The sequence below is a fragment of the Ovis canadensis genome, chromosome 9, assembly GCF_042477335.2.
Source record: "Ovis canadensis isolate MfBH-ARS-UI-01 breed Bighorn chromosome 9, ARS-UI_OviCan_v2, whole genome shotgun sequence".
Taxonomy (NCBI): Eukaryota; Metazoa; Chordata; class Mammalia; order Artiodactyla; family Bovidae; genus Ovis; species Ovis canadensis.
The window spans coordinates 55,571,776-55,590,000 of record NC_091253.1 but is presented as its reverse complement, the minus strand read 5'-3'; the positions used below and the strand labels follow the sequence as shown (position 1 = coordinate 55,590,000).

General features: G+C 35.8%; 1 protein-coding gene across 6 annotated transcripts in view; it reads right to left on the bottom strand.

Annotated features, from left to right (window-relative positions):
- Nucleotides 1-18,225, bottom strand: part of C9H8orf34 (chromosome 9 C8orf34 homolog) — a 337,664-nt gene that overhangs the window by 205,199 nt on the left and 114,240 nt on the right. For all 6 annotated transcript variants that reach the window (XM_069600208.1, XM_069600210.1, XM_069600209.1 and 3 more), the window contains 2 exons: nucleotides 14,454-14,626; nucleotides 8,298-8,464 (listed from right to left, as the gene is read on the bottom strand). In XM_069600208.1, coding sequence (XP_069456309.1) covers nucleotides 8,298-8,464; nucleotides 14,454-14,626 — 340 coding nt within the window. The remainder of the gene's footprint in view (nucleotides 1-8,297; nucleotides 8,465-14,453; nucleotides 14,627-18,225) is intronic.

Genomic DNA, 18,225 nt, shown 5'->3' with positions numbered 1-18,225 from the left:
GCTGAGCACTAAGGAATTGATGCTTGTGAACTATGGTGCTAGAGAAGACTCTTGAGAGTCCCTTGGATAACAAGGAGCTCGAACCAATCAATCCTAAAGGAAATCAATCCTAAATGTTCATTGGAAGGACTGATGCTGAAGCTGAAGCTCTAATACTTTGGCCACCAGATGCTAAGAGCCAACTCATTGGAAAAGACCCTGATGCTCAGGGAAGATTGAGAGCAAGAAGAGAAGCAGATGACAGAGGATGAGATGGTTGGATGGCATCATTCACTCAATGCAAACTCCAGGAGGCGGGGAGAACAGGGAAGCCTGGTGTGCTGCAGTCCATGGGGTTGCAAAGAGTTGGACACAACTGATCAACTGAACAACAACAACAAATCCATACATATACTAAGAGCAGCTCTCTCTCAAATAAAGGAATTTTCACACAGATGTACAAGTAAGATGAAAGACAATTATCAATAATTTGCTTATAGGTTTAAATTTTCTTTTCAAACTACTGACTTCATTCTGTTAGGCTGATCTACTTTCCCCACTGGAAAATTTTTTAAAGGAAAAAAGCAATATTCTTCATTAAATACTATAAAAGTAAGTCATGTAGGATAGCATATACTTTTGGTGATAGACAAGTTTATATTTATTTAGAAGGCAATCTCTATATACAAACCTTAGTTATCATCTACAAATGTTCTGATATTTTTGAAAAGAGACAAAAATGAAGAGCAAAGAGTATGAAATACAAATACAGTTCCAAATATTACAGAAGTACTTCTAGAAAGCAGCAAAGGAGACTTGTGAGTCACATCTAACAAAAGCAAGGTAAGAATCCTAAAGAGTTAATGTTAAGATAGAAATTCATCAGAACCATGTTCTCAGGTCCATGCTAGAATCATTTCCTAACATGTAACTTTTGGTGGCTTCAAAATCACTGCAGATGGTGACTGAAGCCATAACATTAAGACACTTGCTCCTTGGATGAAAAACTATGACCAACCTAGACAGCATATTAAAAAACAGAGACATTACTTTGCCGACAAAGACCCATCTATTCAAAGCTATGGTTTTTTCAGCAGTCATGTATGGATGTGAGAGTTGGACTACAAAGAAAGCTGAGCACCAAAGAATTGATGCTTTTGAACTGTGGTGTTGGAGAAGACTCGGGAGAGTCCCTTGGACTGCAAGGAGATCAAACTAATCAATCCTAAAGGAAATCAGTCCTGAATATTCATTGGCAGGATTGATGCTGAAGCTGAAACTCCAGTACTTTGACTACCTGATGTAAGGAGCTAACTCATTAGAAAAGACCCTGATGTTGGGAAAGATTGAAGGCAGGAGGAGAAGGGGACGACAGAGGATGAGATGGTTGGATGGCCTCACCGACTCAATGGACAAGAGTTTGAGCAAGCTCCAGGAGTTGGTGATAGACAGGGAAGCCTGGCGTGCTGCAGTCCATGGGGTTTCAAAGAGTTGGACAGGACTGAGCAACTGAACCTAACTGAACTGAATTTTTCTACCTTAAGCAGTTCATTTTTTTAAGTGCTCCTCTAAATAAGATATCAGGAAGAAAGAGATAAGGTAATACAAACTGTATCACCCAGAGCTTTTTAGCAAGAGTTTTCCTTATCTCCAGGAAACTGTTCAAAAGAATTTGGTTACCTCAGATACCTCTATTCCATGTACTTTCTGTTGTAAAAGTTAGACTTTCTAATATTTTATTCCTCTTGCCTCAGGATATATCACATCAAACAAAAGAATACATTGACCATATGGGCTTCCTTGGGTGCTCAGACAGTAAAGAATCCACCTACAATGCAGAAGACTGGGGTTCAGTCCCTTTGTCTGGAAGATCCCCTGGACATGGAAATGGCAACCCACTCCAGTATTTTTGCAGGGGAAATCTCATGGAAGAGAAGGTTGGTGGGCTACAGTCCATTGTGTCACAAAATGTCAGACATGACTGAGTGACTAACACTTTGACTTCACACACTAAGATTAGAGTTCCTCACTATATGTTCTGAACAACACCTGCAACAGAATCTCTTGCAAGATGGCAGGAAGGGCAATTATGTTGAAAAACGTTGAGTCATGGGCTGTATCCAAATCTAATGAAACAAAAATTGGGGATAAAAGCCACAGGACTTGGCATTTAATAAGCTTCTCAAATGATTTTTAAGCAAAACAAGTCTTAAGAATCATCCCCGAAGAGTCGAGTTTATGAAACATATCTGCATTTGTGCAAATCTGAACTCCCAAGAATGTGCAGAGTCACTGTCAGTGGAAACGTTAACAATCCTATGAATGAATTAATGGACTCATTGAGAGATAAAGCAAAGTTCTACAGGATATTTGATTTCTATGTAGATGCCAATATTCACTAGATTCACTCTTCTTTCACAGCCTACAGAAGTTAGTGTTAGTTGCTCAGTCGTGTCCGACTCCCTGCAACCCCACAGACCACAGCCTGTCAGGTTTCTCTCTCCATGGAATTTTCCAGGCAAGAATACTGGAATGGGTTGCCATTTCCACAGAGGGCACAATATTCTTAGTGCTGTTTATTAATATGTACTAGCACTGTTCACATACCAGATGTGTGCTAGTTGCTGAATGGAAGAATGTGTCTCAGTGGATTTTCTCAAATGTTTTCACTATAATCCAGAAAGACAAGGACTGTGCTATTAACCCCACTCAGGTTACACTTTAAACCAAGCTCACTTGGCATTTGTGCAGCCAATGATGGTACAAAAGCAAGATGAAGTCAGAATTCAGAAACACAGGACAAACTCTATAGCAGAAGTATTTCATGGAATTTCTTTTACAATATATTCCATGGCGTAACAGGAGGAAATCTTTATTATTCAGCATGTGAAAAAGATTTTCACACATCTGTGTACATGCATCTTAGCTCTTCAATTGTACTAATTAATTTAGTGAACATTTAAAACGATATGTGCCAATTTTCTATAAGGTTTGGTTAATATTGCCAGTGTAATTACTGGCATTTTTGAGACTATCTAATATTTTTAAATGAGAGCTACTTAAATTGAGAGGTGTGGAAGGTATTTTATTTAGTATGTGCTAAATTTAGAGTACTAACTTCAGAAGTGCTCAAAATTGCTGTCTTAACATCCACTAATTTGGATATTTTAATCTCAAATATGTACTAATTCTGTATTAAGTTACTTTTGTATATGCTGAATTAATTTCTAAACCATATTTAAAGCAATCTTGTAGATAGTATTAAAAGATCCATAAATATAATTTTGGAAAGTCCTGATACTTTTTTTTTAAAAATTTCTACGAATAATATCATTTTAAAATTATAAGTTTTCTGACATCCTGATGTTCCCAACAATCAATATGCAAAAGAAATGAAGTTTTAAAGAATGTCCCTCTGTGATTTAGACTATATCATATGCTTTAGATTATTAAGATACAGGTATAGAGATAGGTAGACATATCCTTTTTTAAACATTTAAAGGCCCTCTCCATTTTTTCCTTTAACATCAATGAGTGATAGTATCCATTTCTCATTAATTGAAATGCATGTTTTTATTCTGCAAATATGAATGGTCTGTTTTAAGAAGCATCCAATTAAAAAAATAATAATTTGTCAAACTTTTGACAAATAAGTCCTTCCAGAAAATTAAGTTTCTATCTTACATAATTTGGCAAGATACTCCCAAATGAATTTTAGAAATTCAATTACTGTATTCTGCAAAGAATACCAGAATAATTATACCTGGTTTTAATTATTAAATTTAAAATAAATAAAATATATTTGCAATCACCTTGTTTTCAGCAAAACAGTTTTAATTTTGATATGATTATATATAAGCTAAGACCAGGAACTATAAAGCATGACTAAAGCTGTTTTTCTTTTTTAGCCTCTCTGGAAAGTGATTTTTAGATATTTGCCTCATCATCAATTCAGAGAAAAATCTAAGAAAAAGCTTTTTAAAGTAATACCATACTAAAATGTGCAAAAAAGTAGCTTTCAAAAAGTTCTGATGACATTTAAAATGAGGATAAATTATATACAGAATAATCAAACACATAACTGCAATGAAAGTCCCATCAAAAATAAAATGAAAATTCCAAGTAATATAATGAAAATAGACTCACATTTATAAGATGAAATATCTTTTAAACTAATGAGGTTCCTCAAATCTTGTATGCAAATGAATGGAGTAAAATATACAGGTATTTGTTTCACCACTTTTGAAAAGTTATTCACTTTAATAACTCTAAAAATAATGTGAATATTCTTCCTCATTCTATTCATTGTGATCAATTCTAGCATAATTATTGAAATATTTGACAACATCTTATATTTGAAGTTGAAAACTACTTAATTTGAGATGAATTGGCAGATATCTTATTCAACCTTTTCTATAATTACAGCACCAACTTCAGAGTTGCTTAAAATTGTTATATCTTAAAATTTCACAAGTTTGGATATTTTATTCTCTGCTATATATTAATCCCAGGCTTTCCAGGTGGCATAGTGGTAAAGAGTCCACCTGCCAATGCAGGAAACACAAGAGACATGGGTTTGGTCTCTGGGTCAGAAAGATCTCTTGAAGGAGGTAATGGCAACCCACTCCAGTATTCTTGCCTGAGAAAACCCCTAGGACAGAGGAGTCTAGTGGGCTACAGAGCATAGGGTGGCAAAGAGTCAGACACAGCTGAGCACACACACTTCTATATCTTAATTCCATACTAAAAGCTACTTTTATATCATGAGTTTTTAAATAGCATTTTAAGTAATTATAGAATATAATCTCCTTAAAATTATAGGTATTGTTTTATATTTTCACTTGTCTAGTACACTTAGAAAAGAAATTCACAAATACACAACTGTGAAGAATTAAATATTAGCATATATTAATAATAATAGATTCCTTAACAAACAAAACAAGGGCCGATAATTTACTCTTAATAAGTTCTACTAATTCAATTAAAAGTTTTTTTCCCTTCAAAACAACAAGTTTTTACTTAGGAATAATCTTCTCTTATATTAACATTGACTAAAAACTATGTTTTTTACTTATTTATCAGCGCACAAAGTGTATAGACTGCTTCCCACGCATAATAAATAAAACTTTCAGCCAGTTACAGTATAGTTAACAATCATAAGTTAAACCCGTAAAACACATAGGCTATAGTAAATTCATTCTAAACAATGCTGTAGATTCAAAAAGATATTTTAAATACCAGATGTGTCTCTTGTAGTTTACAATGATTTCACATGCTAAAATTCGATTTCAAACAAGTTCAAGAACTTGGTATTTATATTTTCCTCAAATATGTACTATCACTTCACTTATGTTTTTCTAGAATCAGAGTTTCAAAATGATTATCTCAAAATTCTTTAATAATAAACAAGATACAAATCTAATATTAAAAGGACTAGGAAGATAGATACTATAGAGTTTCTAAATTGATTTAGGAATGTTGCATCAATTGATTGGTGTAGGATTTAAAATCCAGTGGAATGCACAAACCTACTGAAGACGCAGTTCTTAAAACTGAGTAATTTAATAACCATTTTATTTCATACCTGTACTTCACATATTTATCTACTACTGTATCATGGCTGAAAAATTCTTAGCTCCTTCACTAACTGAAATTATTCATGGACATCTTTTTGATTTCATGTAAGAGATGGAGTCATTCACTACATTAGTTAAAGGCATAACTAACATTATAAGTCATGAACCTACATATACTACTTTGGAAAAAAACTTTGAGTCTACATTTTAAATAAATATTTCTAAATAATAGAATAATATTAATGAGTAGGAATATTAGGGCCTTAGAGACAAATATATTTCATATTCAAAGAACATTTTACTTAATTGATGAAGTCTCTGGGCACAATAATCTGCTGATAGAGTTTTCTGTATTATGACCTTTGTTCACTGAGACAGCTAGGCAACAGGGTTGTATATGGCATTATTTTAGGGGACATCCAAGTGTGCCTGGAGTATTCTATATTATCGCAGAGAAATCTCATAACCTAGAGACAAGTGTTAGTAAACCACCATCTGCCTGTGCTGACATATGCAGATTTCAGGAGAAAAGTCTAAACCTCCAACTACCTCTCATTCTTAAATTTGTCAGACCACAGGCTAAAGTGTCTAAGTAAAAAAAAAAAAAAAAAAAAAAACAACCGGAGACCCAGCTATTAATTGCTCACATTAGGAAGTCTCCAAAACCCAATCCTTTGGTCTTCATCTTGGGAGACTAGAAACTTCAGAATAGCAGAGCTGAAATATAGGGATGCCAATACTGAGTGGACGCCTGAGTCTCCTTAAAGAATCCGTTGGTGTTACTGAAGCAAGATGAGTTCCTAAGCCACTGCAGTATTCTTGCCTGGGAAATCCCTGTACAGAGGAGCCTGGTGGGCCTCAGGGCATGGGGTTGCAAAGAGTCAGACACGACTGAGCAACTGAACAACAACCACTCTGATAAGACATTCCTGAGGTTCTCAGGAATCTCAGAGCGATTCAGAGAATGCCTGGATTTCTTCAAAAGATACTTTCTGCAAGATAGAGTAAAACTGCCTTCATATGGCTATCAACTGACCATGAGCTGTCATTTAAAGCAAAGGGATGAGACAGAAGGATATCTGTACAACCGATTATCCACATACCGATACATCAACACTGATGTCACACAGGCCACATCCATAACAGTCACTATTCCAGACTTGCCCCCTTCACTGCTACTGATGAGGGCAAAAGAACAACATAAAGGCAGTGTCATGGAGCACAAGAATCCATTCCTGCATCAGCAAACCTGCAAGGGTCAGGACCACACTCTGCCTGCCAAACTCCACCCACCTATCCTCCGGGACTTAGCAGAGGAACAAGTCTCTCCAGAAAGCATTCCTTGATCACTGGCCCCTACTTCCGCAATGGATGCTATTCCTATGTACGACTCTGTGCTTAACCAAATTAGCACCTGTAGTGAAAACTGAGTGATGTACTTGTATTTTCATTTTGAACACTGGAACATACACAGAAACCACAATTATTTTTACATCCCCAGGACTAAGCTCAGTGCCTAGCATTCAGTAAACGTTTGCTGAACAGAAGCTGGATGAAGGTACAGCCACCGCATCTGGCACATCTGGTGGGAGATGAGATCCCTTAAAAAATACAACGAAACTTAACAGTTCTTTAAAAAAAAAAAAAAGATGGACAGCATGAAGTGAAAATGCCATGACACAGTCTTCTCAATTTTGGAATGAATGCAGTTATTATAACATCAGACAACATCAGTGAACCTGCCATCACTAACTAAATAACACCTTGTAAGCCTATCCTTGGAGACCTATATCATTTATTATAATAATATAATTTACTCCCCTAAACACTTAATACCCAGGAAGCTAGTTTAGAAAAAAATCTTTTTAAAAATCTGTAGATTTCTGGGGGTCCTTTTTCTATATGTAAAACTTATTTGAAAAATTCAAATGATTTCTATCATTTTTTCATTTCCTAGTATAATGTTACAAAATATTTGAAAATTGTCCAAATTATTTAGAATATAATAGATAACATCACTGAAATGAAAACCCTGTTTTATATGTTGATCATTCACTCTGAAATAAAATTTCATTTCTTTCTTTGAAAATATGGTTTTACAAAAGCAATTTCAATTAAAAAACAAACTACTATGCAGAGATTTCTGATGAAACAAAAATAGACATCTACTTCATTAAAAGATACAAAAGGACTTCCCATATATACAACATCAATAAGGTTTCCATAAAAGTAACAAGACTATAAAAACACTGAAATCTCTGCAAACTTTCCTGTCGTTTATGGAAGACATACAAACATTAATTTACTATCTTCCCCTTCAAGTTTAACTTGCTTTTTCTATTGTTTTTTGAAACAATAGGGAGACAGCTTGGAATGAACTCTGAAATAGGTACTCTGGATATATTGTATAGACAGAAGATGTGATCAAGGCAGTAATAATCAGAGAATAAAGCAGACAGACCTGAATTTGTATCACAATTGTGCAGAGAATAAAGATAAGCAGGGAGAAGGTAAGTGCTGCCTATACAAAGCACAAAATACAGTCTGATAAATATTTTACATGCTGAGTAGATTTCAACTTAATTCTCACATGCAACTCCATGAAAGTCTAATGAAAAGTGTGTGTTAAGTGGTTTCTTTCCCCTATGACAAAACCACTCAAAACCTTTAAAATTTCTAAACCACTACACACTTTTACAATGCCAGAGAAGAAAAAGAGAAATTATTAATTTTTAAAATTACCCAGCAATTCCATTGCATCATCTTCATTATCAATATCTTCTTCTGTTACAGATGGGGTGGGACTATGGACAGACTCAAAAGAATCTTGAGAAAGCATGGCTGCCAGAAGTTTCTTGTGTTGCTGTTGCTGCTGTTTTAGTCCTTTAGTCTTGAGCTCCACCTTTAAGCTGAAGAAATAGTTCCATGTCAATTTCCAATGATGATGACATTATCAGTTAGCTGTGGTAACTAAAGAAAATCTACAAACATATTTTCACTAGATTATTTTGCTTTGCAAATCTATGCATATATTAGCAGAATAATCTAGTGAAAATTCGTTTGTAGATTTTCTAATAAAATAAAAACTCTAAATGTATAACGACTATATATATTGTTGTTGTTTAGTCAGTAAGTCATGTCCATTTTTTGCGACCTCATGGACCTCGTGGACCACCAGACTACCCTGTCCATGGAATTTTCCAGGCAGGAATACTGGAGTGGGTTGCCATTTCCTCCTCCAGGGCATCTTTCCGACCCAGGGATCAAACCTGCAGGCAGATTCTTTACCACTACTGCTGCTGCTACTAAGTTGCTTCAGTCGTGTCCGACTCTGCAACCCCACAGACGGAAGCCTATCACGCTCCCCCACCCCTGGGATTCTCCAGGCAAGAACGCTGGAGTGGGTTGCCATTTGCTTCTCCAACGCATGAAAGTGAAAAGTGAAAGTGACGTCTCTCAGTCGTGTCCGACTCTTAGCGACCCCATGGACTGCAGCCTACCAGGCTCCTCCATCCATGGGATTTTCCAAGCAAGAGTACTGGAGTGGGGTGCCATTGCCTTCTCTGCTTTACCACTGAGCCATGTGGGAAAGCCCATTAATATACTCCAGGACTCCACTTTGCTTTGGTCTAACACATAAGTTCTAAACAAGGATCACCTGGAAAAGGACAATTGAAAGTGGCCATCCCCTCTACCTCCTCCCACTGGATGGTCTGCCTTTTGATATCTGCTCTCTTCCTCCTGGCCCTACTCTTTCAGGGGGTTTAACCTTGCTCCCTTTTATTTTACATTCTGATTGTGAACACAGGTTGGTAAGTATCAGACTTTTCTCGCCCTGCGTGGTCTCTTTTGTAGGAAAACTGGATGATTCCTCTCTTGAGCTATCTGCTAAGCTTGTTTAGTTCACCACTGAAGCTTAGAAAGAAAATCTGTGCCCTTTGTCTTGACTCTTAATCAGAAATTAAAAGGTTCTCTTTGTATTAAGGCCCAAGTTGTTGAAGAGATCACAAAAAGTTTCACCCTCAATTGCTGCATTTTGATTTATGCAAAAGACCTCTTTTTTTCTTTGTATGTCTAAATGTAATATTTTTATCATTTATTTAGCAAGACATTTATTAACTGCTTGCTATGTACCAAGTATTGTGTGCACTGAGCTGCAGAAATAAGACATATGTCCTTGCCATTCTCCTCACTTTAAAGCAAGTATTGCTTTTCCATAACATCTTATGGGAAAACCTATACAAACTTTCTGGTCAACCCAATACTTGGAGTCTACAATTTTTGTTTCCATATTGGTCTCGCCCAGTACCTAGCACATTACCTTGTGTTAATTAATACTCAATAAATATTTAACAAATTCACACTTTCTTTTTGAATCTCATATTTTCTAATAAAATAAGAATTAATTTAAGTAGATGTAATATGAGTCCTCCAACTTGAGAGATGTGAGAATCCAGGGAAATGGAAAGATAGGTAGTGAAACGAAAAACAAACGAATAGATTGGAATGTGAATAATGAGAAACAAGCAGCAGGTAACAAATGTGTAACCAGCCATTCATCAGCTGACAATGCCCAAGACCATTTCATGAACGGTGAAGCGAGTGTTTTCTTTGGTCTCATGATTTGGTCATGAAGACGGTGGTATGCTACCAGAACGAGACGCAGATTGAATCCAAAAAGCTGTCTAATAACGAGTCCATCAGTCTATGAGTCCAAAGACAACCAGCAATATGTTTCATAAAATGACTATTTGAATCAGGGTAAGTATTTCCTAACTAAATAAATGAGTACATTCTTAAATGAGAGCAAATTTTTAATATATTAAAATTACCTCATCAACATTCTGAAATATATGAGAGTTATATACTTTTTTGGTTTTAAAGAGAAATTTGTGAGTTATTAAGTGCAATTTTTGTATGTTTTAGATATTTTTAAGATTTCTGTTTTTTAATTACTTTGGAAAAATCACTTTTATTAATCACTATTCTTTATGCTAAAAGTCTGCAAGTGAGAATATTAGAGAATAGCAAATAAATTACTAAGTTTGATGTGGTCTCTGCAACATGTGTTATACATTTTCTAACATGCCCACAACAGCCAAAATTAGACAATTTTATGATTATTTCTTTATTCTTGACTTCTTTTTTCAAAAATTGCCCTCCATCCATTTTCTTCTTTCTTGTTCTGGTTATTTTCCATCATACCTCTTATCACTACTTGAATTTATGGTGTAAATTAATATATTTGCTTGTTTGTTGTTTCTTTCTAGCTGCCAACAGAGAAGCTCTAAGACAGGGGAACATTTCTAGGGTTTGTTAACAAATATATCAGAAGCAGTTATGAGCTTTAATGAAAAGGAGCACTGCTTGTGGGAAGTGAATTTAGCTTTCAATATTTAATATATGTTTCCAGGTTATAAAATTTTCTATTCATTTTATGGCATACTTACATCTGATAACAATGCATGCAATGAATAAAGTCAATTTATAAGATCTATAATATTTATTGATGTTATTCTTACTTTAATAAAGTGGTTCATCTTAGAGGAGCTTCATTAGGCTTTCAAGGCTTGATAAGCCTATTTAAAAATTCAATTATAATTTAGCAAGTAATTTTAGGAAGTCTATTATCAGCTATTAAAAATTCTAATTAAGATGGCTCAAAATATAAGTATATAAGTTTATTAACTCAATTTTTATTTACATTTATATTATCAATGTGTGATTATTTTTAATAACTCTAAATGTGCAAGGAATATATATGCTTCCCACGAAACACCTAGACAAGCCACAGCAACCAATGTCAAATGGTAGCACATGACAATCGCAGAAAGCATGCAATCGTCCCCTAACACATTCACCGCTCTCTTACGACTCTTTCTTCTGTTTTCTTATTCAGATGCTTTACTTTCTTAAACTCTCTTAACAATTAACAATTACATTGTCTTGTCTTATTTTATTAGTTTCTCTATATTGCCCTCATAACTGCCTTCATTTTAACCGGCACTTAACCTTTCAGATGACAGCTATGTATACTAAAGTTGTTTACCCTCTTCACACAATGCTGTATTTGTAGGACCTAAGGAAAAAGTTCAGGCAAAGTGTATCATTTTTTAAAAGTTCCAGGAAAATATGGTGGGTTAGAGTCTATTCATAAGACTCTCAATGGTTTACTGCACAATTTATTTAATCCTGTCTAATCTAATGATGAAAGTCCAGCCTATTATATCTGTATTGTTCTGAATGAGAGGGAAAATTAGCGATGTACTAAGGATCGGGTGTTGTAATAACAACCATTCAAATAAGACCTGAACAATTAACAGGAGGGGAATCCATAATAGGAAAAGAGATAAAATGTTAAGATAGACTATGAACAATCCTTCATATAAATAACTTTTATTTATTAGATGTCTACTCACAGTCTTCTGTGCCTCCTTCACTCACATAGCAGATGTCTACTGACAATGGCAATGTAGGAGGTCCAGTGGGGGAGAGAAAAACAGAAGTCATCCTTAAAAATTAAGTCTTCTCTTTCAGGAGTCTAGAATGTAATTAGTCTGCTAATTTTTAATACAAGTTATATTTTTAAGACAAGCTAATTTTTAAGACAAGTTATAAGACAAGGTCATTACTATTCAAGGGCAAAAGCTAATACTCTAGCAACAGACTCTTGAGTCACTAGGAAATTGCTCCCCAATCTATTTTTATTCATTCAAGTCAAATTTAGGGCTGTGTAAGCTCCTGGCATAAATTCAGAAATCCTGGTTTTATGTTACATGATGGAATATAGTTTCTAACCCATAACTTTATTGCTACTCTTTAAATTTAGTTCAAAAGAGTAGGATTTTCACCACTTCCTTCGTTTCAAAGGTAATATATCAACTCATTATTTAAAGATAGAGGTAATATAGCAACTCATTATTTAAAGATAGAGAAAAATAAAAGTGAAAACAAGCTTTCAAAACAAATATTTGAGCGAGAGCTCCATGGCCTGAGTTTTCTGGGTAGTGGATATTAGTAGGATTGCAAGAGAAAGTCTCCTTTATTGGATATTCAAGAGGAAATAAAAGCTCACTGAAGCTAGGAAGAAAATAGAAGGACTAACATTTGCAATAAATAGCTCCTATTTATTATTATGACTAAATGAAAGCACAATGAAAATTGACATTTCTCTATTTTATATTTAAGAACTAAAGATCTAGCAATGAATAAAGATAAAGGTCTAGTGTGTTTCATATGTCTAGTGTTAAAAATAAAATTACCCTCATTGACAGGTGAAATTGATCTGACATTTCATGAAAGAAGGTAAATGGATTTTTAGAAATGGTTTTCTTCTCCCTATACAGTACACTTCAACTATTTAAATAATTTAAAAGTTATTTCTCATGGAAACAGAATCAATTTTCTATATGCCTGAAGCACATTAAACGAGTATTCTGAATTTCCTTCCCTCTAACCAACTGATAAGTCAAAGTAAAAAACCCCTGAAAGCTATTACATTGTAGAAAATACAATTTTCTCCTTGAGAAAGAATGGTTATCGGTTGCTGCTAAATTTAATGTAGGAAACACAAAGTTACTGTGGCTATGCTATGCACAGGAAAAACTCTTCTGTGGTGCTCAGCTAGCAACACTCACAGAAAGCTTAAGTTCCTGTCACATTTCAGTCCATGAGTATTTTCCCTCAATCTTATGTAAGCCATGCCTCGATAATGCTTTTTCATTCCAACTTCCTCATAGAAGTTTTCATTTTCATTTCAAATTTTACTCACTGCAGTTAGTACTACAAGAAATAGTTACACTGAAAAACTTTTTCTAAAAAATATTATCTAGACTTTCCAAAATTATCTGACTTCTACTAATATATAGAGGGGGCTTCTGAGTAGTAAAGAACTGCTTTCCAATGCAGGAGACATAAAGAGACGCAACATTGATGACTGGGTCAGAAAGATCCCCTGGAGAAAGAAATGGCAACCCACTCCAGTATTCTTGCCTGGAGAATTCCATGGACAGAGGAACCTGGTGGGCTATAGTCCATAGCATCGCAAAGAGTCAGACACATTGAAGCAGCTTAGCATGCATGCACACCAGTACATGGAAACTTAGGGCAAATCTTCTGAAACCATTTTGAGCATCATAGGATTGAGTGAAATAAATCAGGGCCTTTCAAATCCACAAATTATAATAGTTTCAAAATCATTTCAAAAGTTAAACTGTAGAGAATGTAAATAATTATATTCAATCATAGTTATCAACTCTAAATTCAAATGGTTCTAAACCAAGGTTTCTCTATATACATTCCATCTAATTCCACCTTGTATAGTCTTTCATACTTGGGCTCAATCCCAGGGTCAGGAAGATCCCCTGGAGAAGGAAATGGCAACTCACTCCAATATTCTTACCTGGAAAATCCCATGGACAGAAGAGCCTGGCGGGCTACAGTCCATGGGGTAACAAGAGTTGGACATGACTTAGCAACTGAACCACCATAGTCTAACATATATTTAATAGTTTTCTTCTTGCTGAATAACTAGATCTCTCTGGTAAATCAGAAGTCTTCCCTCTCCAATCTTAACCCTCACCCTAATAATAAGCCGGTCTTGTCCAATATTACAGTAGGTCTTGACCGACAGTTTATGTCTTTGTAATTATTTTTCTATTTGGTTTTGGTAGCAAAGAAATTATAAGCTTGCTAGATGTAAAGCAAAAAATCAAAACCAAATCTAAAAGCAAATCTGAGAAAACTCTAATTTTAAAAAAGAGAAATTAATTATCTTATATGTGATATAATATTCTATATAAAATTGCTAAGAGTTATCTCATCACAATCATGCATGTGGTTGCCCTTTTGTCTGAAATGATGGAAGTGTTCAGAATCTTAGAAGACATCTCATCTCACCTTCCTGCAGGGCTAGAGCTACTATCTTCATTTTCCCATTGTTCATTTTTACTTCTGGGAAATGGGGGCTGTAGCATTTCAGCAGCCAGTGGGTCAGCATCATTCTCTTCTCGACCAATCCACTCTCCAATCACACGAGGTCTCAGAAGAGAAGAACTAAATGCCATGGTTTCCTGAAGAGAAGAAAAGAATTTCTGTGCCTTAGATAACATATTGCCATGAAAAGGGTGATAGGGAAATATTCTTGTCTAGATTTTAAACTGCTTCTTCAAATCAAAATGTTCCTTTTTTTCCCTTTCTTTCTGAATTGACATAAAAGTTCAGTTCTTTCCATCTTTACAGATGACTTCCTCTATAGGATTGGTGCCCACTCATGAAGGCCATTTTGGTAAAGGATCCAGGAATGAAATCTTTGATTTGAATTTCTTAGGCTGTGTGTTTGTTCTCAAGATGGAAGAGGGGGAGGATTAGCATTTGCAACACAAGGAGGAGTGTATGGGAAGGCCCACATAGTGAAAGAGCTTGGTGGTGTTAGAAAATGATGCATAATTTCTCAAATTGGAAGAAATTGAGGTAGAGTCAAAGTCCAGGAGAGTTAGGGTTAGAAGGATACATTGCCTCCAACTGCAAAGCATTTTGGACTTCTAGAAATCCAGGGGCTTCTCTGGTGGCTCAGACGGTAAAGAATCTGCCTGCAATGCAGGAGACCCAGGTTCAATCCCTGGGTTGGGAAGATCCCTTGGAAAAGGAAATGGCAACCCACTCCAGTATTCTTGCCTGGAGAATCTCATGAACAGAGAAGCCTGGTGGGCTATAGTTCATAGGGTCACAGAGTCAGCCACGACAGAGCAACTAACACTTAGAGAAATCCAGTAGAGGTTGGAAGCAGAGCAGCATCAATGACAGGCATGCTATGCTAATTTTAAAAAATGCTAACATGATCTTTTTTCATAAACTAGGATATGATGTGACCCTCAGAATGATATTTTAAATATTTACATCATTTAATACTTTAAAATGAATACCAAAGACATGCAACTGCTAGGGATACCTCAGTAGGGAAACAAAGTAGATTAAAAGGCAATATCTATTGTAAGATCTAATTTCTGTTTAAAAAATTCATATGGGTATATCTTCATGTGCCAGTTTCAGCCTACCAATAACTAATGCTGTTATTGAACCAGCCCTTGTGATTCTTAGTATAAGTGCAAGATACTCTTCAGCAATAATCACCAGGCAACTTGAAAAAATAAAGGTTTATTACAGAACTTACAGAAAGACTTACAGAAACATCTTTGTGTGGCTTTAGGAAGCAACACTACAAACAAAGCTAGTGGAAGTGATGGAATTCCAGTTGAGCATTTCCAAATCCTACAAAAATGATGCTGTGAAAGTACTGCACTCAATATGCCAGCAAATCTGGAAAACCCAGCAGTGGCCACAGGACCGGAAAAGGTCAGTCTTCATTCCAATCCCAAAGAAGGGCAATGCCAAAGAATGTTCAAACTACCACACAATTTCACTCATCTCACATGCTAGCAAAGGAATGCTCAAAATTCTCCAAGCCAGGCTTCAACAGTACGTGAACCATGAACTTCCAGATGTTCAAGCCAGATTTAGAAAAGGCAGAAGAACCAGAGACCAAATTGCCAACATCCATTGCATCATAGAAAAAGCAAGAGAGTTCCAGAAAAAACATCTACTTGTGTTTTATTAACTGCACCAAAGCCTTTGACTGTGTAGAACACAACAAACTGTAGGAAATTCTTCAAGAGATGGAATACCAGATCATCTTATCTGCCTCCTGAGAAATCTGTATGCAGATCAAGAAGCAACAGTTAGAACAGGACATGGAACAACAGACTGGTTCCAATTGCGAAAGGAATATGAATAGGCTGTACATTGTCACACTGCTTATTAAACTTATATGCAGAGTACATTATGTGAAATGCTGGGCTGGATGAAGCACAAGCTGGAATCAAGATTGCTGGGAGAAATATCAATAACCTCACATACGCAGAGGACCACCCTTATGGCAGAAAGTGAAGAAGTAAAGAGCCTCTTGAAGGTGAAAGAGGAGTGTGAAAAAGGTGGCTTAAACTCAACATTCAAAAAACTAAGATCATGTCATCTGGTCCCATCACTTCATGGCAAATAGATGGGGAAACAATGGAAACAGTGACAGATTTTATTTTGGGGGGGCTCCAAAATCCCTGCAGATGGTGACTGCAGCCATGAAATTAAAAGACACTTGCTCCTTGGAAGAAAAGCTATGACCAACGTAGACAGCATATTAAAAAGCAGAGACATTACTTTGCCGACAAAGATCTGTCTAGTCAAAGCTATGGTTTTTCCAGTGGTCATGTATGGACCATAAAGAAAGCTGAGTACGGAAGAATTGATGCTTTTGAACTGTGGTGTTGGAGAAGGCTCTTGAGAATCCCCTGGACTGCAAGGAGATCCAACCAGTCCATCCTAAAGGAAATCAGTCCCGAATATTCATTGGAAGGACTGATGCTGAAGCTGAAACTCCAATACTTTGGCCAGCTGATGCGAAGAACTGACTCATTGGAAAAGACTCCAATGCTGGGAAAGATTGAAGGCAGGAGGAGAAGGGGACAACAGAGGATGAGATGGTTGGATGGCATCCCCAACTCGATAGACATGAGTTTGAGCAAGTTCTGAGAGTTTGTGATGGACAACAGAGAAGCCTGGCATGCTGTAGTCCATGGGATCACAAAGAGTTGGACACAACTGAGCGACTGAACTGAACTGATGACTTAACAGAATCTTGAGTTACACAGTACACCTGGTACCACACAGAGGGAGAATGAAAGAGAGCACGCATGGGCCTGGGTTTCTGCTTTTACTGGGGTTAAAGGAGGGGGCTATGGGTTTTTATGGGCTCATTCTTCACTGGCAAATTTAAAAGAGAGAGTAGAAATGTAAAGTGGGAAGAGAAAAACTAAGTGGCCAGGTGAAAAAAAAAAAGAATCATCAGGTTATTAAAATCAAGTAACACCTCTAAGACAAAGGAGCTACAAGGTGGGGGTGGGACCTGGATCTCTGAAATATATTTATTAGTGATAGCTACCCTTGAAGTAGGCATGCTTGGCAGCTCAATCGGTAAAGAATCTGCCTGCATTTCAGGAGACCTGGCTTTAATCCCTAGGTTGAGAGGATCCCCTGGAGAAAGAAATGGCAGCCAACCCCAGTATTCTTGCCTGGGAAACTCCATGGACATCGCCTTTGAAGTAGATGCCTCGGCAATCAAAGCTTAAAGTCAGGCACTTTCAATAAAAAAATGACAAACAAGATGGGTTTCTACTATAAACCATCAATTCATCATTCATAGACTAATTCCTTCATTTATCCATTCTTTTATATTTATTATGATTCACTATGTGCCAGACACTGCTTGATTTACTGGAAAACACAATGGTAACACCAAAATTTAATGGTTTTTATCTGAATGGAGGGACTACAGGTAATTATTAATCCTTCTTTTGGCATCTGCATGTCTTTTCAATATTCTATTATAAATATGTACTTATAATAAGAAAAAATATATTTTAAAATATCTTAATCTGAGAAACAAGCTTATAATTTGCAATATTACAAGACTCGAATAATTCCTTAAAATTCAGATCTGATAAACTGAATCTTTACAATTTCCCCAAATATTTTACAAATACAATATTAAAATATATACAATGTAGTATTAATTAATATACCAATACACCAAAAACATGTGAACTATGATTTAGACATA